At 37.1% G+C, this 26,402-nt stretch overlaps 1 protein-coding gene across 2 annotated transcripts in view; it reads right to left on the bottom strand.

Moving 5' to 3' along the window:
* Window positions 1-6,114: 6,114 nt before the first annotated feature.
* LOC122845759 (connector enhancer of kinase suppressor of ras 3-like) overlaps window positions 6,115-26,402 on the bottom strand; it is a 33,367-nt gene continuing 13,079 nt past the window's right edge. The window contains exons 2-13 of one of the 2 annotated variants that reach the window (XM_044142157.1): window positions 23,047-23,210; window positions 19,146-19,348; window positions 18,234-18,321; window positions 14,194-14,235; window positions 13,348-13,467; window positions 13,105-13,164; window positions 12,627-12,695; window positions 11,738-11,884; window positions 9,711-9,835; window positions 8,781-8,968; window positions 8,604-8,690; window positions 6,115-7,494 (exon numbers count right to left, since the gene is read on the bottom strand). In XM_044142157.1, coding sequence (XP_043998092.1) covers window positions 7,205-7,494; window positions 8,604-8,690; window positions 8,781-8,968; window positions 9,711-9,835; window positions 11,738-11,884; window positions 12,627-12,695; window positions 13,105-13,164; window positions 13,348-13,467; window positions 14,194-14,235; window positions 18,234-18,321; window positions 19,146-19,348; window positions 23,047-23,210 — 1,583 coding nt within the window. In that variant the 3' untranslated portion in view covers window positions 6,115-7,204. The remainder of the gene's footprint in view (window positions 7,495-8,603; window positions 8,691-8,780; window positions 8,969-9,710; window positions 9,836-11,737; window positions 11,885-12,626; window positions 12,696-13,104; window positions 13,165-13,347; window positions 13,468-14,193; window positions 14,236-18,233; window positions 18,322-19,145; window positions 19,349-23,046; window positions 23,211-26,402) is intronic. The other variant, XM_044142158.1, reaches the window with a different exon arrangement.

The raw sequence follows: 26,402 nt of genomic DNA, 5'->3' as shown, positions 1-26,402 counted from the left end.
ACGACAAAAAAAAAAAAAAAAAAAAGGATTCCGTTTGTGCTAAACGTACCTCATTTAAACGAAAGCTATCAGGAAAATGCAATTTTCCCTTGTTAAAGGCTGAGACAAGAGTTTTCTTTGTGCAACAACAAATCACAACTGGTTGATAAATCTGCGCAACTGTGTTATTCAATTTCCACTAGTGACTGTGTGCAGCGTATTTAGCATTTGCAAAGGTTTGTGAACAGTATGTGTAGCATTGAGGAACTGACAGTAGTTTTTTTGTGTATAGAAACCTCAGTAAAACACTTATGTTTGTGTAGTTCTGACTCAAATAATTAACCTGTACTTCAAGAAGTGGGAACCTTTTATTTAAGTTGGCAATCATGTGACCTTAACACAAAAAAGACTGTTTCCTTTGTAATTTTCAGTTATAAGCAACCCATTCAAATAAATAAATCTATTTTTGAGTTTTTACAATGTTATATTTCAGGGCATGAAAAGTCTCTGTTCCACCATAACTGTCTTCATTAATAAAAGAAGACTCACGTTAAACTATCTAAATACATTTAGTAAATAAGTTTTGGAAGTTGCTTTTGGCTAATGCATTAGTAGGGATTCTAACAATGTCCCCTGACCTTCCTGGACAATTTTCAAAGCACAAATACCAAGGTTTTCTATGACATTGTTGATAGTCCAATAGTGGTCTGGATTTATACATCGAGGACGGATACACATGAGTCCAAAAATATAAATATTTTATACATTTTATATTCCCCATTTATCCAGCCCTGGAAAGTCCTGAATTAAATCCCACATAGTGTATGAACCCAGATGTGTATTATTTTAATGGCACAAATCTGTTAATAAACTATTGCCGCAAATTCTAATTTAGGAAAAAACAAAAAATAAAAAAAAACAAGATCTTATTGGTTGCATGAACCACTAAATTATTTGCATTATTTACACATCTTTTGTGTTTCATTGGTGAGTAGGAGCAAAATTTGCCTTCAGTGATCAGATTCTTCAGACAGGAAGAAGCCTGTTGCTAACAACAACATGAGGTACGTCATGCTTCTCTCTTCCATTCTGGTAGAGTGTATCTTTGAGAGAGTGTGCATGTTGTCTTATCTCTGTGGGAAAAAGTAAGTGAAGCCCTTGGTTTCTCTGCTCCTGTACTGACACAGAGCCCAGAGAGATTCCTCAAGTTGCAGAGAGCATTTAGCATGGTGTGTTCAGATGGTGTCATAAAATACAGGGGAGTGAATAATCATCTACTTACTGCTTGTGAGAAAGACCAAGACCGCATATGAGGTTGGTTGTATCTGTAGGAGCAAAAGAAAGAGAGCTTCGGTTTGAAACACACCCTCCAAAAAATGTGTCAGTATGCACCTTACAGTAAACATTATCTTATCTTAAGCTAATTTCAGACATGGCTTAAATAAGATCATATTTTCTAAACATAAAAAAAAAAAAAATCCTCCAAATGATCTATAGCTACTCATCAGGTTTATGTGATTCAATTGAGTTGAGCCTCCATGGACACAGTTACATTTAATTGCAGTCCTTGTGGCTCTGATAATATTCTGGATACAAACTACTGCATCATTGGCAGAGAAAAAGCTTATTCCCACTGCACACAACAGTCAGTTTACCTCAACTCGGCCTCACCCTACAATTTCAGGACATGACTATTGAGTCCTGTTTCAGCAGCGAACATTTTCTTGCCCTTCACCTCCTTTCATCTCCCATCTAAAAGATGCTCATTTTCCCTCATTGCATGAGCTGTGTTTGTGGGAACAGGAAGAGCAGAACTTAAGTCCTGAAAAGAAGGATGGATTGACCGGGCAAAATCAAGGTGACACCTGATTACATCAGTCAAATCCAGTTTCATGCCATTGCCCTGTGCTTGTGCAGCCAACAGCGAAGAGTCAAATTGCTTTCCAATGAGATTTACCGTTAAATTTTCCAAATGTGTGTAATTTCTTTTGATCATGCATGGAACAAACCGGATGTGCTACGGCCCTTAGAATAGAACTGCCTGGAATTGATAGAATTGTGCAAACCGTTTAAACCACGGGGCTAATGTGGGGAGTCACACCTCCTCAATGATCTGCATTAAAGATCGGAAGTGATCCAAGGGCCAAGGATGACATGGAGACTGCCATCCTACAGTGGGAGAGGGGTATTTATACCACTACTTGGAAGGCTAGAGGAATCAGGATTTGTCATAGTTTTGGTATTTCTAGAAAGATTTTTGGCAACTGAAATAGAATCAGAGGCGGATATACTAGTGTGTGGAACATTTTGGATACAGGATGTCCCAAAAGTTAACTGCATAAAGTGTTCACATCATTAGAACTTTTAAACATGTTAAAACCATAAAAATCAAATACTTGTATGAGTTAGGATCAATGCAAAGTACATAATTATGAAGTGAAAGGTTAAGGATAAATAGTTGACTCTAGCTTTATTTTGTTTTGTTATTATTTATTTATTTATTCCACCATGTTGAAAACTATGAATCGTTTCCTCTCCACTTCACAATGATCAATTTCTTTTGTGTTGGTCTATCACACAAACACACACACACACACAAACATAGTTACAGAGTTGTAACATGACAGAGTATTATGTAACTCTAAGCATTCAAAGGAAAGGGAAAATTTTGCGCTATCTGCAGAGGTTTAAAAAAAGATAATGCTTCTCATCTTGGTGTATTTTCCATGTACATAAAAGCAGACCACCTTTGACCCCTGGCTTGTTTAAAAAAGATTCCACTGCCTGCTGACTGTCCCTCCCTCTTGGAAAATCAGGACCCAACCTGCTCTTATGTTTCTGATGTGACCTACTGACTCAGTGGGAGTTTATATGTAGGACAGAGAGAAAGTCAGAGAAACTCACCGGTTCAGGAAGTCCCTGCTAGAGAACCAGTCATGTTCCTGTGATACATAAAGTTATTGTTAATGAATAGAAGATGAGAGGCCCAAGTAGGTTTCACAATCATTTAAGCCTTTTTCTTTAACATGTTAAAAAATATGTTTTGGTACTTTTGGTGAAGTCAGCAGTTCTAAATTCACAAAACATAGAGACAATGCGTAAAATGTGAATGAAAAGACTAACTTGCACTTAAAAAAGGCATAAGATTAAAATAAAATCTTATCCCTTATGGAACACACTTTAATATAAATATAAGAAAATGGTAAAACATGTTTCAATTATAAGGGTTAAAGGGTCACAGGTAATATTTTTGGGTACTATCAGGGAGGCTAATTGAGAGTAAAACATTGCGACGGTCCTCTACCTTGTGTTTGGACTAGCTCAATTGTTTTCAAGTTATCTTCATGAAAAGAGGGAGTATTGCAAGACATTTCATAATCTATGAAACATATGTACTGTGGTTGACTCGCGGTTGGAGGAATTCTTCTCTAAACCACTGTCAAGGGAATCCAATTTATCTCTGGAACAAACAGGAGACAGAAATAACTTTACTGTTTCTGGACCTGAGCTCTTTCAAGTGTCCTAAGGCTGTTTAAGATACCATGATGCATGCATGTCCTGCAGGCTAAAAATACGGAATCTATGTCCAGTTTTGAGTTAAAAATCAGAAACCATGGTCCACACAGGCAACATTTGATGCAGCCTTGAGAACAGGTATGTTTTAATTTACTTAAAAAACACAAACAGATGCTAGAACTTAGTATATTTCATTTAAAAAAAAGCATTAAAAACTAATCTCTTACCTAAGTAACAGTCACAGAATAACTTTAGAAAAATCTAATTAATTTGAGCACATTGATTTACTAAGGAATTAAATAAATCCCAGTTTAAAAGTTTAAAGTAATCACTATAAGGAATGTGATAAAATCATTTTATATAATTTTGAGTTTATTAAAGTTTTTATTTTTTTCTAAACAATCCCTGCCTTCCTGTTACCAATATGATGCATGCATCCAATTTTGACAACCCACCGTTAGAGAACTGGTTCAAAGACAAAGATATTCTGAAAGGGAACTAATTTAAGAGGCATGTCAGATCCAGGACACATTGGAAATGGACAGCTCAATAAATATTAAGACTAAACACTCTATAAAATATAATTTATGACTGAGAAAATGAATCAAATAAAACAGTTTGACTCATATTTTAAGATTTTAGTTCAATGAAAAACAAATTTTACAAAAGTATGAAGAAATTTACTTACTTGACTTCCATATTTATAATTATAGTTTGTGATGTAATGGAGAAAAAGATTTCTTGCACCATTAGTGCCTTTTGGTTATGAAGGATATTACATAGAAACATGAGAAACTTTTTAAAAAATTATTCTTAGGATTAAAGGCACTTTTCAGGCACATATGCAAGCAAAGCTGCAGGATCCATACCCCTCATCTAGCGCTTGTACAGAGAGTCAAATATTTATCTCTACACTCCAACAAAGAAGACTAAAAGCGGGCGCCTGCTGGCAAGAGGGAAGTGTGTCAGGTTTTGACAGGAAAGCTAGTGAACATTGTCAGGGGTTTGTTCAAAGCGATCCTTTCTTAAAATGCGGTTTTATCTCCCCCACATGGTGAATAAACTCAAAGACTGATTTTTTTCTATATTTACACTGTAAGATTAAGCAATTGCTATAAAAAACACATTCCCCTCTAACGAAAAGATCATAAGCCTATTCATCCTGATCACATAAAGCTCTCGAAGTCTGAGCAGCTGGAATGAAAAACTCATTAAAATGTGCCCCTGACTTTAGATTCACACAAATGCTTTATTTTTAATTGAGTATGGGTTTCCAAATGTTCTGAAGTCACTACATTTAGTTTTTGATTCACTTTTTACGCAGCACTCTGAACTTCACTGGAAGTCAACATTGTGCAAAAACAAAGAAAGAATAAAACATTCATTTAGTATGTTCTGTTTTAAACGAGCAACACAAAAATGTGATTATTTAAAAGGCAATTTTTCAAAACATGCACCAACTAGCAGTAACTGAGCATATCATTCCTGTGAAACCATTTGTGTGATGTGCAGGCATGAAGCATTAGTTGTTAGCAAATGCATGCAGTTGGTCAGGCAGAGTGCAGGTAGTGTTTAAGCAGACCACAGGTTTCCAGAAAGTGCAAATTAAATGAGAACCGCGGGCGACAACAGTTCAGCAAGCACAGGCAGATGGAAAGAAGTGGTGAAGGAACGATAAAAGAGGCTTCTCTCAAAAATCCAACTCATGCAATGCAGTGGGAGAGCAGCAAGGAAAGAGGGAAAGAACATTGTGTCAGTTTCCAAAATGGTTAGAACTTCAATTCAACGCTTGAGCTTTCTGGCGGTTGTCGGAGAGCCATTTTTTCAATAAATAAAAGCCAAGGTGACCCTAACCTGCTCTTTACATGTTTAAAACACAACATATGTGCAGGAAAAATGATCTCCTGATGGAAAACCTGCTTCGACCATATGCTCCCTTACAACCTCCCACCCCCAAGTGGAATTTAGAGTTCAACAAAGGGAGAAGTGGTTACATAACCATTACCATCTGAGACGGAGGGAAAAAAGGTAACCTGACATTAGCTATCTTGTGTCATCACATGCTTAAAAAGCAGAATCAGTTTTTGCAATGAAGGTTAAAACAGGTCAGCATGACAGACAACTACAACAGACTGGCCTTTCCTTTACAAAGCACCGTTTAAGGCAGATAAACTGATACAATTACAGATTAATAATGCAGTGTTCAAATAAAAAGAAAGGTAGCAAATCCTTTAATATTCATATAAGGACACATTTGTCATTCAAGGCATGATGACAAAATAAAGACAATACAAAAAGTCACTGAAATGAACTGCCGTCTTTAATAAAATGCTTTTCAAATCTTACAAAAAGGCAGAAAAAAGTAACAACAGACACTTCTTGTAATTCTTTTTAAATAATACTGACATTCTCTTCTTATTTATCCATAGCAAGAGCCATCAGAAGGCTATTGGACCCATGTTTCAAAGACACTGAGGGGCCTTTAGGAGGGTAACTGCAGAGTAAACTGAAGGTCAATGTGCATAGTCTTAGATATGCACAAATAATTGCTTATTAATAAGTGTAAACATCAAAACCCAATGCAACTCGGTGAGCTTTAGTGGCCGCAGAAACCTTATGCATAGCTTACAAGAGGCAACTAGTGGCAGACCGAAATGTACAGTGATGTGAAAACAACTTTCAACACCTTAAAATTTCTCCTGCTTTTGCTTTTTTTTTTTTTTTTTTTCTTTGCCATACTTAAACCTACGCAAACCTATCCGGTCATTTGTAAAAAAAAAAAAAAAAAAGAAAACAAAGAAAGAAAAAGTAATCAACCCCACATTAAATAAAAAATTTACCTTATTTGACCAAATTTTTTTAGACATTATTTGAATCAAGGGTTAAAAAATTTATTACACTGAGAAATTTAAGTAATTTTTTAGAAATTCAAGAACAGATGGGAAACAAATCACAGTATTATAATTAAAATTTTGTAAAGTACACATGTCCTTTGTGTGAATGGGTGGGTCAAGTGTTTTTTTTTTCCATTTATAAAGTTATAAATGAGTTATCTTTGTCTGATATTGGGGCTTCTTTGATTATCATTAACAAGTAAGCAACAAAAAAGCAAAAGAAATCTACAAGTGAAAAATGCTTGCTCACAGTACTATATATATATACTCAGGAAAGAAAAATATAAAAATCCAAAGCAGTTTCTATCAAACATTTTTCTCCACTTACTTTCACTTTATAATTTATTGGAAATGAAAAACTACAGAACCACATAACTAAAGAACTTCAAGTGATTAAATATATATTTGTTTCAGAGAACATCTCAATGGAAAAATTACATAACTTAATATGTACACAGAAGTTTACAAAGAGAACAAAGCCAAGGTTTTTCTAGACCTGAGCAAACAGATTCTCAGAAGTTTTGTAGTCTGAGATTAGGATTGAGGGCAGTGTTAAAGAGGCAATGACTTAATGTAGTGAGTAGGCTACTACAAAGCAAGGTTGATTGTGGGTAGTAGCAGTAGTAGTAGAAGTAGTAGTAGTAGTAGCAGTAGTTGGTAGTAGCCCTAACACCATGAAGTTATGGAGGTTTGGGGTCAGAGAGGAGAGTGAGAGAGCCCGAAGCTGCTAAAAAACAGCTGGACGTTTAAACGTCAAAGGCACTCAGGAAGAACACAGGACAAGAACAAGAAGCCCTGGCACAGGAAGCACATCATCAGTGAGTCAACAGCTTAAGCCGCGTGATCCAACTGACCAGTAGTGAGCGCTCTGCCGGGGTGCGCTTTGAGATGGGGCTTACGGGGGCCTTTTTCGTGTCCTCCTGGTAGGGGATGGTGGCACTGTTGTGGAGGTCTGAGTTGGAATAGTAGCAGCTGTGTCGGATGCGGTCCACTCGGACGAGCTGGCGCTCCCTCGCAGGCCTGTAGGGCGAGGATGCTGACGGGACCTCCTCGGCAATGGTGGGAATCCGCTCGTTGCTGAGGTATCTGTACAGCAGGTCCTCACCTAAGGAAGGAAGACAATAAAAGATTCTTAGCAAAGAGGCAAAAGAAAAATATATAAAGCTAGCATCATGTTTATATAAAAACTGACAACTCAAAAGATAGTCAAGAAAATCCTCAGTACATTCCTTTGTTGAAATATGCAATTTTAGAAGAATTTCTTTAAGCTGCTGCAGTTTAGCCACAGACCTAACAATGTCCGGGATAATAAAAGACTGACAAACATTTCCATGGACTACTTTCATTAAATATTTAAAGAATCATTTGAAATGACACTTTAATCCAGAGAATGTATTCAAGTTTATAAGAGATCCACAGAAAAACTGTCTGGTGACCAAAATCGACTGATTTGACAATTAAAGGTTTCAGATTTATGATTGAAAGCCTTTTCTCTGTCTGTGAACATACCAAACAGTAATATTAACACTCCCTTGAGTGGAAGTTATTACTGAAAGAACAACTGTTAGTCAGTTTCAAATTGTGTTGAGCAATGGTGGCTGTCAATACAGTCTGCTAACAACAAGGAGGTAAACCTCAGTAAAAACCAGAGACTTTAAGATTTTACAGTGAAACTGCACTGTTTGGCCTATTGAGCCATCCTAATCTATCCCTCATGAAGCATGCTTATTCCCTGAAGAACAGCTAGTAATCAGTATTTAAAATAGTTAAACATGTCAATTTATTAGGTAATAAATCAGTATAGAACAGAACAATATGTTTAATCTTCTCTTTGCCAGAAGAATTTGAAATTATTTGGAGATTTTCAGTGATGTGCATAGATAGCTCCAAGTATAAGGTCTTTATTTATTTAAGTTTATTTGATAGGGACAGACGCATATCAACATAGACAAACTGAACAAAACAGCAGCACTTGTCCCTAGATGGGCTTTTAAAAAATACCTCTAAAATTGAAGTGATAATCATTTAAAATAGCAGAGCAAACATCTACAGTGAAACATTTGAGAAATTATAATTTTGTTTTATACTAAACATTATATATAAAAGCTGAAGACAGTATCCAATTGTCCGTTTCTCGTGGAAACATAGGAATTAGTTAAAATCAATCTCAAATGGCAGTAGAATTAGCAAACCAGTAATTAAAAATATGAATACCTTTTCTGCCATGTGCCCAGGGCTTGGCATATGTGTCCACTGCTGCAACACAAGTATCTGCTGGCATCGACAGTGGCCTTGGCTTACCTTGAGACAAGAATGTCACATTTGTAAGTTAAATTTTCAGAAAGTTCTGAGTACTTATGCATCAGAAAAATATTTATTTAAGACACTGACCACGTGAAGTCTTATGCTCCCTCATTCTGGGCTGGATTACGGTGGCTTCAATTGGACATCCGGAGTTTAACTTGTCATAATCTGTGATGGCGGTACGTTGTCTCCTCTCCTGGTCCAGGAAGGAGTTGGGTGACTCTGAGCCCTTCGGTCTTTTACTGATGCTGGAGAGGGAGTCTGATCTCATCTCTCTGCACGCAGAAACAAATGTCTGCTTATTAATCACAGCTCAACTTACATTTGTGTGGCATCAGTTAAAAAAAATAAGAAAAAAGAAGTAGATCACAATGACTTACAAACAAATAGTGTTACATGAACAAGTCTAATCCAAGTGAACAGAGAAAAGTGTGCAGTGTGGGATGCAGAGTGGGCTGAAGATGAGCAGTTGAGAATATGTAGTGACGAGGAAAAGGAGATGTGAAAACGTGACTACAGCCCACTATTTATGAATCAAATATGGTCTAAATAGGTCTGATCTTAAAAGATGTTGCATCATAAGACATTGTTGGGAAGCATTTCTTCAGCAATTCCTGACTAAATTTCCTATTTTCAGCCTTTTAAATTAACTTTAAAATACAAGATACCACAGGGCACCATGAATTTGTGGCATATAGTTCTGTACTGCATTGGCTTTGAATAAAAACACAGAAACTACAACAAAAACGCACAAAAATAGAAAAAAGGAGAAAAATAAATACATTAAAATAAAGCAGCACACAAGGAAAGAAACATAAAAAAAATACTAAAGAAATTAAAGTACATAGGAGACAATGAAACAAGAGACATAAGACACACAAAAGGTAGGAAGTAAAGATGGACCCAAAGAAATGGAAGTAAATTAGGAATGTTTAAAGTTATGTTGATACAAAGAAGGGTAGAAACACACAAAGGAGAAAGGAAAGACCACAAGAAAGAGTTGAAGACATGGCTCACCGTGGAGTGTACGGCACTGGAGGCGGTGGAGGAATGTACAAGTCCATAATAGCTGGCTTCTCCTTTTTAGTAGAACCATTAGCTGAACCTGCGGGGGACTGGGATCGGATCAGAGAGGAATTATTCTGTAAAATAAATATTTTTACATAAGTTATTACATTCTGATTACATGGTGCAGCCCACAATAAATCCAGCTTCAACATCAATCACAGTCAAAAACATTTTATTTTTTTTTTTAGGTTTTTGGCTTGTGCTTTTTCCACCTTCAAATATTGCCTAAATATAACTTGTTGGTAAAAGGGAGGAGCTCACCATATGCGGTGAGACGTTTAAGTGCTTGTGTGTGTCTACAAGTATAAATTTTCTTGCTTGAGGTATGGAAAGATTGTAAGTGAAGTCTAAAATAAGACATTCACTCATTTACCACAGTTATGTTTCCCGACTCAACAACTAAATATTTGGCTTTTATCTGCTGCAGTTCTCAGCCTTAAATGGAAAAACTGTTCCTGTTACCCAGTAATTGATATACCAATAAAAACTTCATATTTCATAGGGGTTCCTATTAAGATTTTAGTTTAAAATATAGCAAAAATATGTAGTAAAACTAAATCTTTGTGAGTCAGGCTGAAAGAAGTGGCTCTGTTTTGGCTTTGAAGCCTCATTATCAAAGATAAACTGAGATGTCTAACTCTGATTTCCTCCAGAACCTGTTAAAACAAGCTGCTGGTGTTTATTTTCCCCATTGTTCCCCAAACCTCTCTCTGCTGCTTAAAGATATCAAATCTGTTATTCTCTCATCTTAGCTTCTCAGGTTATCAAGCAGGCCACGCATGATAGCACAGTCCCACAGCGTGAAAACTGCAAGTGTAGGATTACAGCGGGCTAATAGACTAGACTAGAACAGGAGTCAGATCAGAGATAGCCTCACGTCAGGTCTGATGGGCTCACAAGATGAAGTAGAACAAATGTACATCTCTTCCAGGTTGCTTTGTTTGTTATTTTTAATAACACTAAAATGTTCTAGAGTAAACCAATTTTAAAAATCAGACAATAATGATCTGAGTAAATACAAAAAAAAGAGAGACATTTTCAAGTGATGATTTCATCTATTAAAGGAAAGATTATATAATAATCCTGTGCAAACCAAACCGCCCTGAGAAAATCCACAAAGTGAATGTCCAGCATTTGGTCCTGACCTTAAGTTCAAGTACACTTTAGTCACTCAGGATGATCTAAACCACAGCAGCAAGTCCATCTTTACATGGCTCAGAAAAGGACGTTTTGAAGTGGCTTAGTCAAAGCACCAATGCTGTGGTAAAACCCTAAACATGTCGTTCATGATCGAAAACAATTCTACACAGAGAAGTGGACTAAAATTCCTCCACAGCAATATAAAAGACTTATTGCTAATCATTACAAGCTCCTGATTACAGTCTTTGTTAACCGGTCAAGTTTAGAATGGAATAACTTTTTCCACATAGAGCCAGGCTGGTTTGGGCACCTTTTCTCCTTTATAAAATTGTTTTAAAACTGTACCTTATAGTCATCCAGAATGTATTTTGTTAATAATTAAAACAATTTGACAATCTGAAACAAGTCATACAAATAATGTAAAAATAAGGAAAAAAATCAATAGATGGGAGAACCATTAATAGAACCATTAAAGGAGTTACCTTTAATGGTTTGGGATGTTTTCTCTAGGAAAATAAAGTTAGTTTACCATGTTATGCTCCCATCTCTTTGTAATAAAACACCTGGGCCATTTTTTTTTGTGTACTGAAATAAGATAAATGGACCAAAACATTACAACAGGCGGCTTTATCTATCAGACTGAGTTACTTCATGGGAGTTTCTTTTCCTCTTTTGTTGTACCTAAAGATATAGCTCAATAGTGTATTGAGCTCAGCCAGCAGCATTCTCAGGGTGGCTCTGTCTGAACATGCTGATTCTGGAACCAACTCCCTAAAAAGCTAATAATTAGTTGACAGCGATTAGCCTGAGAAAGAGACGGGTCTGCAAGTACTCACCTGAGGTACGGGGGGCTTCCAGCGCATGTTCTTAAGTGGGGCGGGGGTGAAGCTTGTAGTTCCTGTCGGCCTCTTCTTCAGTAGTAGAACCACGCCTTTGGGATCTTCTCTCAATTTGAAAACAAGGTTTTTCAACTGCCATCCAACCTGATCGAACAGGCAATGAAAGTATAATTTTATATAGCAACATTAATGTACAAGGTAGTCCTAAAATAAACAAAGGTTGCATTCAAGTTATCAAAATAAAACAGTGATAGAAACACTTAATCATACAAAAGTAATATACAAGTTTTAAGAAATGAGAAAAGTTTTAGAAAATATTGATAAAATAATATTTTATTTTCTTGGAAACACTGTTGTAAACAGTAACAGGACTGAAAAAATAGACATTATTTGGAGACAAAATTAATTCTGAGGATAAAGCAACAGTTAGGTTTCATGTGTGCTATGTGGATTTCAATCTTATTGAGTCTAGCTGAGGAGTTATTGCTATCTCTGCATGCATGGGACCAAAATAAATAATAAAACAGTGATAGAAAGTGTCCAGAACCTTCCACTTACTAAATGACATGCTTACTGAGTAATTGTAAGTGACCGTGGTCATGTGGTGTCACAGATATAAACCTTGTGTGTCATCAACATATTTATTGAAAGATACGTGGTAAAAATCTATAATCTAGATATAAAAACAGTGGGTTGAGAATGGAGCCTTGGGGAGCCCTACGTGTGACCTCTGACTCCACAGATTTATATAATTGCCAAAATAGTGCTGTTCCTTCTTGTAAGGTGTCAACAACACAAGATACAACAAGATAGAACCACTAATTACTAATCTTATTACCATTACCATAACTTGTATTTAGTTTACAATAATAGATATTAAGCTCACCACTGTCTGCTGGTTGACCTGAATCACTTCATCCCCTGCATGGATCTTCCTTGAAAGGTCTGCAGGAGACTGTAAAAGAAATGCAGACAAGAATTATTTCTCTAATTGTTTTTCTCATCACACCGAGGCCAGACAGGATCAACTTCTCATGATTTGTGATGATTCAGATTCTGATTCACATTCCGAGATTGGAGGCGTTAAGATCCCACTGTTGAAGTGATGGTTGTGCATTAGTCACTGGCTTGTTGTCTTAATGTGGGTTTTAAAAAGGGTAGGCTTTTGTGTAGACACTGTTTGTGACATTTTCTTATCAGTGAAATCACAAACAATTCCCCTTACACAACCTTTATCTCCTTCAGATTTTGAAACTTTGTTTTCTCACGTCAAACGAGGAGGAGGATGAAAAAAGTCTCAGACGTAAATAAATCCTTCAAGGAGAAAGGCTGAATGTGTTTTTTAAGTTCACAGTTATACTTACATGCTCTGTAGTTCCAGTGATGACATGCAAACCATCGTATGTCGACTTGATGTACATTCCCTAGGTTGGAAAACAAACACCCAAACCTTAATTGTGGTTGTGGTTTAAACACAATATTCCCAGAGGGAGACACGTGGATGACGGAAAAGTGGAAGGCCACAATCTGACATGCATTTCATGCATTCCTGGGGAATTATATATATAAAAAAGGCAGGATTTGACAAACTCTTATGAATTCCTCACCAGCCCCTCGCCAGGTTTGATGTTGGTCAGCTGGACTTCCTCCAGACAGGCAGATTGGCTCATGAGGGGGTCCGATGTGGTTCTCACGGTCTGGTCACAGATGTTGTTCAAAGTCTTGGACTGCAGGGGGACAAGTACAGCAAAATGACTCGAGAGTTGGACAATGAAGTCTAAGACCTTAGTAAACTGTGATCAAGTTCATTTTAAATGCAGAAATTATATGCTATGGCTTTATTATCATTGGGAAGACTGTTATCTTGACTGTTTTCCAGACAACATCCTATTCAACATGCCTTGCTGCACAAGAAACTGTTGACAGTGTGTTGTGTTTAAGTATATTAATTCAAAGTTGAGTGGAAGGAAAATGCATGTACAGACAAGACAGGTGTAGCCTCGAAAATATTTTGACCCAACGCCCATTTAAGCACTTGGAAGAAGATTCAGAAGGTGTGGACAGTGTTTGGACTTAGTGGTTCAGTAGCACACAGATGCTGCAATTCAAGTAAAAAGAGTAATGTACTGAGCAGATATACTATACAGTACTAATATACTTTTAGATAGCCCAATTATTCTGCCAAAAGAGTTTACAGAGCGTCTGCAACAGGAAACCCTGATTGATAGCTAGGGTGTAGCAGAGCCACCCCCTCTGCTGGCAACCCTATGGACCTGTCTGCTCTTTGCACCCAGAAAAGGATCTGATCTGCTGAAAGCAAGTCACACAACTGCTTTGGTAAAAAAAAAAAAAGAAAAAAAAGAAAAAAGACTTTTTTCTGCAGTATAAGAATGTATAATGGAACTTCTGATTCTGATTTTAAGGACTTACAAAAAAAGATATGGTATACTTACAACTTCCAGAATCTTTTCTTCCATCTCATAGATGCTGCAGTCCTGTTACAGGGGAGAAATGACAATAGATTAAACTTGTGAGCAGTAAACAATCAAAAGAGAGAGAAGGTTTTCTATGACTTGAGAGAGAGAGGCAGAAAAAGTATATGGTTCAGTTAAAAACGATATAATCAGAATCCCATATATAGAAATAAGAAAAATGGGGAGGACCCACAAATAAACAGCTTGTAGTATAAAATTACCCCTTTGGCCACGTTTTGTGGATGCCATAATTGCATAAAGATCTCCTTGGTTCATTTTAGAGCTCTGGAGCTTAAATGGTTCTTAAGCGGATATAGTGATGACATAAAGATAACAGCAGAGAAAAAATGTGTGATTGTAGTCTGAGAAATTGTCGATCAAAGCCATTTTTTCCCAAGGAAATGTAATGCAGCTTTCCACAGTTCCTTGTCATACGCAGGCAATATTGGTATGATACTGACTGATTAGATGTAAAAATGCATCTCAATAAATCGCAAATTAATTGAAAAGCTCTTAGCTTCAAGCCATAACCATCAAAATTAACAGAAATAAATGTGTGCAATACATTGATATAAGAAATCCACTCTTTGAATTGCATTAAGGAAGTAAAGAAACCTTCAGATGATATTTATTCAGATAAAAAGAAATCAGCTAAGTCAGCTTGGAAATTATCCACTGTGTGGATTTGACACAGCTGAGGCAGTAAGACTGTGGGGGTTATGGAAGTTATTTTATTATAAGGTACCCCAATTTCAGTCTTCGTTCACAATACAGGACAACAGTCTGTTGAATCCTGACAGCTGAAAAAAAAACAACTACTTAACCTTAGTCTCTTATTTCTTCAAAGTTATCAAAAACCACAAGCGATTGTCAACACAAAGTAAAGAAAACTGTTATAACGTGTTGGGGCATGTCCCAAAAACAAAAGCAGTTCTGTTGGTCTTTGTAAATCCATTGTGCAGACAGCGAATGGGGGTCGAGAACATTTCTCTGTATTTCCATAGCTTTGCACATTCCACAGGGTTAAAGGGGAGCATCTGTTTGCAAAAGCACTTGGCCTGCCATACTGCTGATTTGTTTGCACTGACAAGAACTGCATGGCCGTATGTGGGAGAAGCATCTTATAACTCCTAAATATTTTCAAAGTTTACATAATTTAAAAGAACTCTTTGCTTCTTATTTCCGTATACATTTAATGTTGCCATGTTTACATTTCTTGAGGGAAAATAAAATGCTTTTACAAACATGGTTATGCAGGGAAAAAAAAAAATACAAATCCTCCAATTCGTAAAAAAAAAACAAAAACAAAAACATGTTTCCATGCAATCTAATTTCTAATGTCAGCCTACGCCATATGGTGGTTTCAGAAAGAATCTATGCTTGTATAAACAAGCAACTGCATATTTCCTTCAAAAGTGAGGCCCGTGTTTGGATGAAAACATGACTGACTGAGCCAAGAGGAATGGACTAAAAATACATGTTTCAAGAGATCTCGAACCAAAACAGTTTGATTATAGGCTGCAGACATAATCTGGCCAGTCTGCCATCAAACATTTACTGAAACTTCTTATCACAAATATAAAACTAAATGAAAGCAGGATAGTAGCTAAGGACTGTGAGAAACTGAGGACCAATTCCCAGCATACACTGATCCCTTAGATTACACATACTCCCATAACCAGCGTGGATCAGATGACTGTGTGCAGCTTTGATCTGCTAGCATGAAGTGACCGAGGGACAGTAAAAAAATAAAAATAAAAATAAAAACTCCAGATACTTCAAGCCTGAATTCCTGATATTTGTTTTTCATGTAAGGCAATGATTTTAACATTTTTCTTAAGTTATTCTGGTTAATTATTTGCCCACTAATAACTATTAATTTCTGACTAATATCTTAGAGTCAGAAAGGAATGAAACGGGTAATCGCACTTTACTGTTGTTCAAAATGAGTAAATAATTTTTAAATGTACTTTTCTGACTGATAACACATGAACTGAGCCATGCTCACTAAAATAGGAAGCCCTTCCATATAGGGATGATGATGTAGCATCTGAAACAGCGCCCTGTTGAAGATGTTCACCATTCAATGGCGTTTTACCGGATGAGAGGCTATTTATTCGCAACACAAAAAAAATCAACATACTAAACACTCTTTATTTCGTATGTTCAGGAAATATGGATGAACTCTATAAAAGTAAATTGGTGAAGAGGATGGACTCTTCTTAACTCACTAACCCACTGTTAAAAACATACTGTTTTGTAGGATTATTTACCAGTTCATCTACTGATATAAAACACTTATATTGTAATGTTTTCGGCCATATCATCCAGCCCTAGTTTCAAGTCACTTAGATGGTGTTGTGAGAAACATCATGGTGTTTCCCACAGACTAATAGTTGTGGGACAGACTAATAGGTGTATTAGTGTGACTGACACGGTCTTCACAATAATATTTTGACATATACTTTGTTTTAATTAAACCCTCGCAAGTAAAATTCAGGCAGATTATGCATAAATTACCTTGCTGATATAAAGTATTTCGGTGTCAGAGTTACTTTGTTTATATTTTGTATTTTGGAGTAACAAGATTATAAACTTTCATTTTCAGTGAAGCTGCATAGTTTCCCAACAGTACTTTTGTCCTGAGTGGACACTGTGTCATGGACTGTTGCTCGAGTTTGCATTCCAGACATAACTTAATATTTTGAGCTGCGTTCCAGGCTGGCTTGGAGTTACTCATTTCTAAAGACACAAAAATGTACCCAAGTATTGAGGATCAAGTTGGAACACTAAAATTGGCATTCTCTTTAAAAGCAGGAAGCCTAAAATAGTTGCTCCTTTGAAAGACAATGACATCCACTCTGCTCGGTCAGCCAAACATTGGTAATGTGTTCTCAGCTTTATGGCCCTCCACACTGGCTTCATTCAAGCGCAACATATAAATTGGATGATCTAAAAAGGTCCAACTCAAGGCACGAGTTCATGAATAGCCTGAGCCAACATCAGGCCGTATTTCGCCATCATCATAAAACCAATCAGCTAGTCAGTCTACTGTGGACCCAATTTATTAACCAGTGGTCTTCAAGGTGAATGAAGTGAGAAAGTCTTCTAAGAACTTATGACAGTTTTTTATACAGTTGTATTTTATGATAAAATTAGTTACTTGCTTTGGGCTAGATTCATTGACCAAACTCCTTTCCTCTCAGGCCATGAGAAAAAAACAATTCGCTCAATGATTTTCAGACTTTCACCATCACCAACCTCTGCACCCGACATGGCAGTGTGGGAAATGCATACCCCCCACTTCTCTTCCAAAGACCATGACTGAGTTGCCCACAGTAAATCAGCAGAGGTGCTGAAATCCCAGACTCTGGCAAAGAAATAGGCACTCTGGGAAAGGAATTTATTTCAAACCAATAAGCCTCTAAAATGACACCTGGAGTCTAAGCAGCCATGTTCACAAGACGTATAAACTGCTAAATGCAAACCCTTACAAGATGAAAGGCCGTGCATTCAGTCTATAGAAATGTGTGCAATACAATAGTGCCAACAGCTGGTAGATTCTGGATTAATTTAAGAGAGGAGAAATAAGATGTCTGGAAGCTGCAGAAGAGACCAAAACAAAAACCACATGGCAAAAAGAAGACGGTAGCCAGAGGATGGTTGCCAGTTTCCATCTAAAGAACATAAGTGGAGTTTTATGCAACAAAAAAAATATATATATATATAAAAAAGAAAGCCAACACCAAGCAATAAACAACCCCTTGCTGAGCGGCCCAGGAGTGTGACCTCATTAGCCAGCATGAGGGGATAAACATCCCAAGAAAAACACTGGCTTCTGCATTAATGTACTCAGACTGCTGGCTTCAGGCTTGTGTCATGGCTGCCAGACTAGATTTCCTCCAACGCTCTTTTAATGTGAAAGTCTATGCCTCAAAATGTGTGCTCAGTGGAAAAAGGCTATTATGTGCATGTTTTTGTGGTTTCAGGTAAAAGTGTGATGGTTTTAGCATGCAGACCTGCTGAACTGTGGTGGTCAACTCCAGGCACAGCTGTATGATCTTGTTCTTGGTAGCTGTGAAGTCACTGATCCCTGTGAGAGGCGTCCTATAGTAAGAAGAGAGAGAGAAAAAAGGAAAGATAAGATTAGAACAGGCCAATTTTTTCATAAATGACTTCTATCTATGATTAGCATGTTGAGTACTAAAATAAAAATCCCTATTTATTGAAACAATACAAATCAAGAATTCCATCTATTTCCACTCCAACAAAACACAAATCAACAGCACATGCTCAAAGTACTTTTTCAAGACTAATAAAACTGAATAAAGGTTGCAGACAAATGTTTTGATACATAAGTAGAAGATAACTTTGTCTTTATTCTAGATGGATTAGAAACTACTAGCTGAGGTTTTTGCATTACAGGTGTTAGGGAAAAGCGGGAATAAAACTGAAAGAAGACTGGGAATCAGTATCTGCCAGCAAAGACCTGATTGGTGCATGTCTATTGAAAACTTGATGTAGTCGTCACTAGAGACTTTAAATCAGCAAATAAATAATACTGACAACCTTCTTAATATGTTATGCTTTTAATGCATAATATGTTACGGAACCAGTCAACTGGAGAGGATACTGTCATCTAAATCAAAAGCTGAATAGCAGCTATATATAACAGAACTTTGTGGAGAAAAGTCAGACTTTTTCATGAACCCCCCAATAACAATTTGGAAGACGCTGGCATAAAATACCAGACAAAAAAGTTATTGTACCTAAAATTCAACCAACAAAACTGGTTGAATTTAATTTTCAGCTAGTTAATTTTCAGCCTTAACTAGCTGAAAATTACCCAATTTTCAGCTAGTTAAGGTATGCTTAACTGGATGATGCTCTGGAATATGGTCTAATACTCAGGGGTAATGGAGTGCACTCACCTATCAAGCCAAGCTAGGAGGCTCTTTGCAGCACCAATCAGCTCCACCACAGAAGTTAGGAAGTCATTTGGTGGCTTGCGAGACATGCTTCCCTCAGATGGGGGGCTTTTTCTGCGATCATTTGTAGCAATGTGAAGACTGTTGGTTGCAGCTCTCATCCTCATGACAAGATTCTTCAGGTTATCCGTTTCCACGCCATAGTTCTGAAATAAGATTAACAGAAGGTTAAAAGCTTTGAATGAGAAAAATGCATTATAAAGACATCAATCAGTTTAAATAATAAAGTCTGAAAATATGACAGTCCCACTCTTTTTCCCTAAACAAAGAAGTCTTTTTAGTCCCGGGAAAAACAAGTTTTCTGTACTGTAAATGGATGTAATCATTTCCCTGACAGAATCTACTGGAGAAAGATTTGACTGTTTTTTCCCCTTTGAACCTTTTTTGTTGTTATTGTAGCGTATATTTTTAGAACTTATACAACATATGCTATTCTCTTGTCTGTGAGAATAGCAATTGTATAAAAAAAATCCCTCCCATTGAGTCTGCAGAGTTTTTTGTTTGTTTTTTTGATGTGCACAAGCAATCACTTGATTTTTATCAGGTTTGCATTCTTAAGCCCAAGTTGCTTCCTGCCTTTGCATTCCTCTTATTTGTGGAGAACTCACACGCACAGGGACGCTACACTCGGCAATTCCAAACGTCACTGAGCCGAGCACAAATCAGTGCCAACGTGAGCAAAAGTCACTTTTTGTTTAAATGTAATGTGTGACATAAGCAAACTAATGTTTTTAACTAAACAAATGGTATTAGAATAAAATGTTTGCTATGAGTAAACAGTGGTCTGGCACTCATTTAGCATCAGCTTACATTGTGCTGATTTTGTGCCAGCAGCACTGCTTTATAATGACCTGGCAGTTGCATAATGTGCTTCCCAAAAAGTAAAACAGCACGTGTTTGGCAATCATTGCCAGAAATTTGTTTTCTTTTATTCTGCTTTCAAACATCTGCTCCGAAAAGAAGTATATACAAACTGATTCACTAATCTTCTGTCCACTAGGATAATTTGAGTATTCAAACAGCAGCTTTCTTTGTGTAATACTCCATGCTAACTGGCTTATAGGAACAATGAAATATGCAAACACATTTGAAGAACCTAAAAAAAGATGAGGAAATCATCTGAGTCTTTGGCTTCACATTTACATAGTTAAAGTGCAACTTTAGCATAAAGAGAATTTGAGCATTTTCCAAGACAAACACCTCTCCTTCCATCTTATTAGCAGTTTAATCACACACACAGGAGCTCTGACTTTTTCACAGATGTCTAGAGAGCTTTTGTCCTACATTACCAGCAGAGCAAAAAAAACAAAACAAAAACAAAACTCCTTTAGTTTAACTGTAACCTTGCCTCCTAATTACGAAGTCTGGAATCTTTACCCTTTTCTTTTATGCTTTTCACATTTCTCGTTTTTATTTTAGTAAATAACAGAGATAACTGAATTACCACTATAATCTGGCAATGAAGGGCATAACAAGACATTATAAATCTGCCTTCATTTAAAGTCTCAAAGCTTCAGAAACAGAAATTTTCATTCAAGAACGGAAGCCATTTCTTGTTTAGTCAAACTTTAGAATTATTTTTGCAAAATGCTTGAAGCAAAACAGTAGAATCTTATGTTCTTTAGAGTTTGTGACTAATGTATAGTGGCTAAGCATCATGTAAGAGGATATCATGATTTGCAGGTGAGCTGGTGGAGTTTGAGAGCCAACTCTGGGATGTTGGCTTTCAACACCAGCTCTGCAGAAGACATCAGTGAGAGAGATGTCCAGTAAAAATGTTTAAAGTATATCTTAGTCCCCAGACAGTCGTTAGAAGCCCTTAGCTTTTTTGGTGTAAGAGAAGAATGAGCTTTAGTTTCCTGAAGGGTTCATGTGGGAACATCTATCATGTAATTTGGGCTTGAATGTAGAGTCACACCATAAAAAGGTGAAATCTTCGATATTATATGTGCATATCCATAAACATTTAAACGGAAAGGAGAAAATGAAAAAGAAGGGTGAAGTGTCAAAAAGATTACCATGACAGGAAATGTCTGACTTTGCAGTTAATAGAAAAAGGAAAAAGTTTAGGAGGAGCATGTGTGGTGTTGATGTCTTCAGTTCCTGTCGGTTGCAATGACCTTGCCTCAGGGAAAGCTAATTAAATCTGGGGGCTTCACTTCCTCCCAAGGGACATGTCGAATCTTAAGCCATTCTTAATAAGGAAACCTGAAATGAACAAAACTCACAAACCTGCACAGCCTCAGTCAGAGGTGAAAGGCTGTTGAAAGTCCAAAATTTCTGATTTTGACATCAACAGAAGATAAGAGAGATGGAGAGGTTTATGTCTGTCTAAGACTTTGAAAACTGCCTACATTTGAAAGAACACTGCAGGGTAACTCAGGAAAAAAGTATTAGAACTACTTTCTTCTTGCTGCCACGATGCAATATATTGCATGGATGTACACAAACCTGGCTCTTGGTACTGCAGTAATGATAAACATCCTTGCTGAATTGATGCTCCATATGGTACAAATGAGATGAATGCTAAATCTATAGACATAAACAGACAACTGTGCAGGAGTCAAGTGCTTCCATGTGTCTACTACAGTAGTTATGCACAAAGAATTTAAAGAGCAACCCCATAAAGGCTGAATTACACCTCTCAGTTGTTTGAAGGCAAGGAAACCAAATAAAACATATTGCACATATTCAGGTATTTGAGTCTATATCCACTATTTTTTAAAAGATTTATTGTTCAGTGCTGATTTAAGATGGTTAAATCTCAATACATTGTATTATAATCTAAAATGTACTTTATTATCCTAAATAAAAGTCGCTGTTATTTGTGTTTGCAATGTGACAAAATGTGTGACAAAGGTGCAGGAATACTTTTAGAAATGACTATAGAATAAATCTAACAGAGGAAGATATTCAACATAAATTCTTTCCACCCATATTCATGACTTAAAAAGTGAATCATCCATGGTTAAGATATTTAATCATGGTAAAGAAATATGTATTTCTGATGCTTTACAGAAGCTGGTTCCAACCAGGTTCAGAGCCAAACCTCTGCTTAGAGCGAGGCCCAGACATTTTCACGCTGAGGAGACTTCAAAATGCAAGTTTGTTTGCGGCAAAGAACACACCATACGCAAGCGATTAATGTAAAGTGTTTTAGGAGAACACCATGTCAGAACTGCTGACACTGATAAAAATGCAAAGACCACAATCTGGACCCTTTAAGACACAGGAAGTGATAAAACTCTAAATCGATCCCAGCTGCTGGAAAACCTAGGTGTCTTGGAAAACAAAGCACCGAGGGTTTGAATTTTTCTTTTCATGAAGAGACGCTAGAGGAAGACATTTTTTTTTTTTTTTGGACTCCTGGAATGAGACAGAAGAGGTGAATAGCTGAAGATAAAAATCCTTCCACTGCTTTAAACTGCCAACAAAAGCACTAAATCTCTATGAACTCCTCTGGCCCAGGAGTGGGCACTCCTGGTCCTCGGGGGCCGGTGTCCTGCAACTTTTAGATGCATCTAAAGGTTGCAACACACCTGAGTCAAATAATGAGGTCATTAGTAGGACTCTGGAGAACCTGACTGCACTTGGGAGGTGATTCAGCTGTTGGATTCAGGTGTGTTGGACCAGGGAGACACCTAAGAGTTGCAGGACACTGGCCCTTGAGGACCAGGAGTGCCCACCCCTGCTCTGGCCCATTTTCTCACTGATACTGTCATCTGGAAAATGCTAAAAAAATAATTGTCTGGAAGTAAATGACAGTCCTATGGCCACATTTTATGAATAATCTGTTTAATCACTGAAGATGGACATCAAACTGAACACATTTAAATTCACTCACCAAAGCACAAAGCAAATCGACGGCTTCAAGGACCAGTTCCTGGTGTCCAATCCTTGCCACGCCCAGCTCCTCCAAGTCTTGATGAGTGATCTTTAATAGCTGTTCTCCGCTGATCTTTTCCCTCTCAAAGTTACTAATATACTGTTGCAAGCTGTCATCCAACCCTGGAAACACACAAAAAGGGGAAACATAAAGTTCCTGTAGAAAAAACGCCCTCTAAAATAAAATTAAGTTGCTTGCCTTAAAACAACTTACGGTAATTGTTGGTAGCAGAGTAGAGCACTAAAGAGAGGGTTTTATCTGTAACAATTGCTGTTGCCCTGAACATTGCTAATTGATCCAAACCATGAGAAATCATAATTTTCTTAGCATAATATTAATACATATCAAGTAATATTTCTAATATCTTTCTAATATCATCCTGGTTGATTCTAATTTTTTTATTGCCTTTGATAGCTGCTATTTTTTTTTACATTTCATTGTGCTTTCTTGTACAATGACAATAAAGGAATTATTTTCTATTTCCTTAGTGGGACACCTCCTTCTACCTCGTTTTTTTGTTTAAATAATCATCAGCCTATGAACAAATAAGTACTCAATGCTATTGTGAAAATGGTTTAAAAATTCATTAAAATTATGTTCAATTCACATTTGAGTTGGTTTTAGATGGCCTCTTGAGCTAAACCTTAGCTTTAGACTTCAGGACCAACTTCTCTGGATTTATATAAAATTTATAGAAAAGAGTTCAAAGCTGCAGGTAAGGTATGAACTGATTATAACCTTTTAACAGAACCGCCGTTCAAAAATCCTGAACAGTCCCTTTCTTGGTGAACAGAAACAATACAATCTGGCTTCATTAGCGTGGGTCTTAATTGCAGAAGTCTGCACAGTGCAGATAAGGAACAGGTGGGACGGCCATATTTGTTAACTAAACAAACTGTAAACGGAACAACGGTTGAAACCTCTAAGTCTGCGTAGCTGCTGAAACAATGAGGCTATATTTACAGCTGAGTGATGTTAATGGGCGTGGGTGCCTGCAGCAAACGTGTCAGTATCAGGGACAGTTATTTAAAGATCAACAAGTTTGACCGTTAACTTCTGCAGCCACTGAATGAAGCATAGGATGCAGGTAGAGCTGAAAGTACTTTAACACTCACTGCTGAGCAACATAAACAAACCTCCAAAACATGCCTCCCCCTTGCAACAGGGGAGGGAAAAACGGGCCTTTGTGTGTGTTTTTCCATGTGTGTGTTTAGCCGTGGGTGTGGAATTAAAAGCCGTGTCTCTCTGCCCATCAAAGAGCGCACAGAGAGGGGGCAGCTGCAGCTCCATGGCCCCGTGCCCTGCTTCTCTAAAAGGCCCGTCAGCTGCGAGACACCCTGACTCTTTCATGCCACACACACACACACGCAAACACTCGCACAAATAACATTAGTCAGAGCGAGGGTTTCAGGGCCTAAGGAGCCCTGACATAAAGCAGACGCATCCATGCTGAATTTAGAGCTCGACGTTGTTTCGTTTTTTACTGCAGCACCTGATGTTTTTGTGCTACTGTGACACTCAGACTGTGCACCTGTTGCTGACAGTTTGCATACAGAAGAAAAAACCCAAAACAAATGTGTTAGTCAGCGCTGACCAAACAAGATCGAACTGCTTGCATTACGGCATCAGCAGGTCTGACTCACCCTGTTGCAAATCTATAATCTGTAAACTAAGGTTTTTGGTTTTACAGAATAAGACTAGGCTAGATAATATGCCTTATATATGTCAAATATTTTGCATTCAATCTGATTTGTTTGGGAATGTGAACAGAAACAAAAACTATTTTTATCAGAAGCCGGACAAATAATACAAACAGTAGCTTCTATCTACCAGTGATTTCTAAAACAAACAGTAAGTTGTGTCTAAAAATCATTTAACTTCATCAGTTTTTCTCTCTTTTAAAGACATTGTGATGCAGCTTGTAAATGCTACAATCTGCCAATAAGAATTAAAGTTTGAGTTTAATAATGATAACCATCTTATCAGGGATACAAACAAAATTTTGATCAAGCTTCCATGGGCAGATGTCAGTCTCTGTCTTTGTGTTCTAATGTTTCACAGATTAGACCATTAATATTGGTAGACTATAATTTTAATAAAATTTGATTCTCAGAAAAAAATATATATATATTTTTATTACAACCTCCATTAGGTTCCATTTAAATGCACCAGAATAAGAATTGATTACAAGGCTATCCTCATTCATGCTGCATCCCTAAAACCTGATTTTTACTGATTTCTTGTCTTTTATAAGGTGAGTTTTCTTTATTTTGATAAATTTTATAAACAGGATTTTTTTTCTGTAGTATTTAACTGCTGAAGAAAAAAAAAAAATAATACAGAGGGGTCTTGAACCAGCAACCCATCAATGACAGGATGAATTCTTATCTCCAGATCCACTGCCGCCATACACCCTTGACTTTTGTGATTCTTGTGTTTACTTCTATCATTCATACACCAAAAATTGTATGTTCATAATTTCCACCATCTCAAGCCAGTTGTTTGATACTTCTCTACTTTTCACAATCACAAAAGTTTATTCCTATAATGTGCTGACTTATAATGCTAATTAAAATTCTTCAGAAGGAATGTTACCTACAAAACAAAATATGTATTTTGAAAAAAAAATCCAGAGTGGCAATAAAGCCGACTTTTAATAACCGCTGGAATCCTTGGGAAAAGTTACTGTGTATATGAGAGCTGGAGTTATTCCCCCTGAATCACAAGGGAAATTTTTCATGACTTGATAAACCATTAACCAGCACATAAGTCAAGACCAGTTAGGCTCATTACATTTTTCTCATTCCTCAGCATGCTAATTCCCAGGCAAGACTTCAGAGAACAGTTAGATTAACCTTTGACTGGTCGGCATCCTCTGAAGGAATTCAATTCAGACGGAAAATGAAGGGGGCAGAGTGTCGGCCGCAGCCAAGTACAAACACTGGGGCCAGTCTCCTAATGCGATTAGGGGAAGACAAAGAGTGGAGTTTGCAAGGAAAGAACATTTCTACTTCCTGCTGCGTTAAAAAGGCATTTCCTGTTGAATGGTGCAACCGTACCCAACGTCAAAAAGGGAAGGTTGTGGGTTGAGACACAGTAATGACCTCTGCTGATTTATGTCAATTGTTCCGGACAATGTAATTTCACCCAACCAGACTGAGGCTTTAAAAAGTCTGAAAACAAATTAGATGACAGTAAAGACTCTCCACTTTCCATGTAGATGTTTTATGATTTAGTTATCTACAACATTTCCTCTCCTAATCCTTTATGTACCCCTCAGAAAAACAGCAAACACTTCAGCACCACCAGAGACT

This window comes from Gambusia affinis, linkage group LG16 (assembly GCF_019740435.1).
Source record: "Gambusia affinis linkage group LG16, SWU_Gaff_1.0, whole genome shotgun sequence".
NCBI lineage: Eukaryota > Metazoa > Chordata > Actinopteri > Cyprinodontiformes > Poeciliidae > Gambusia > Gambusia affinis.
Note: the sequence above shows the minus strand (reverse complement) of the source record. Positions and strands in the feature narration are given on the sequence as shown.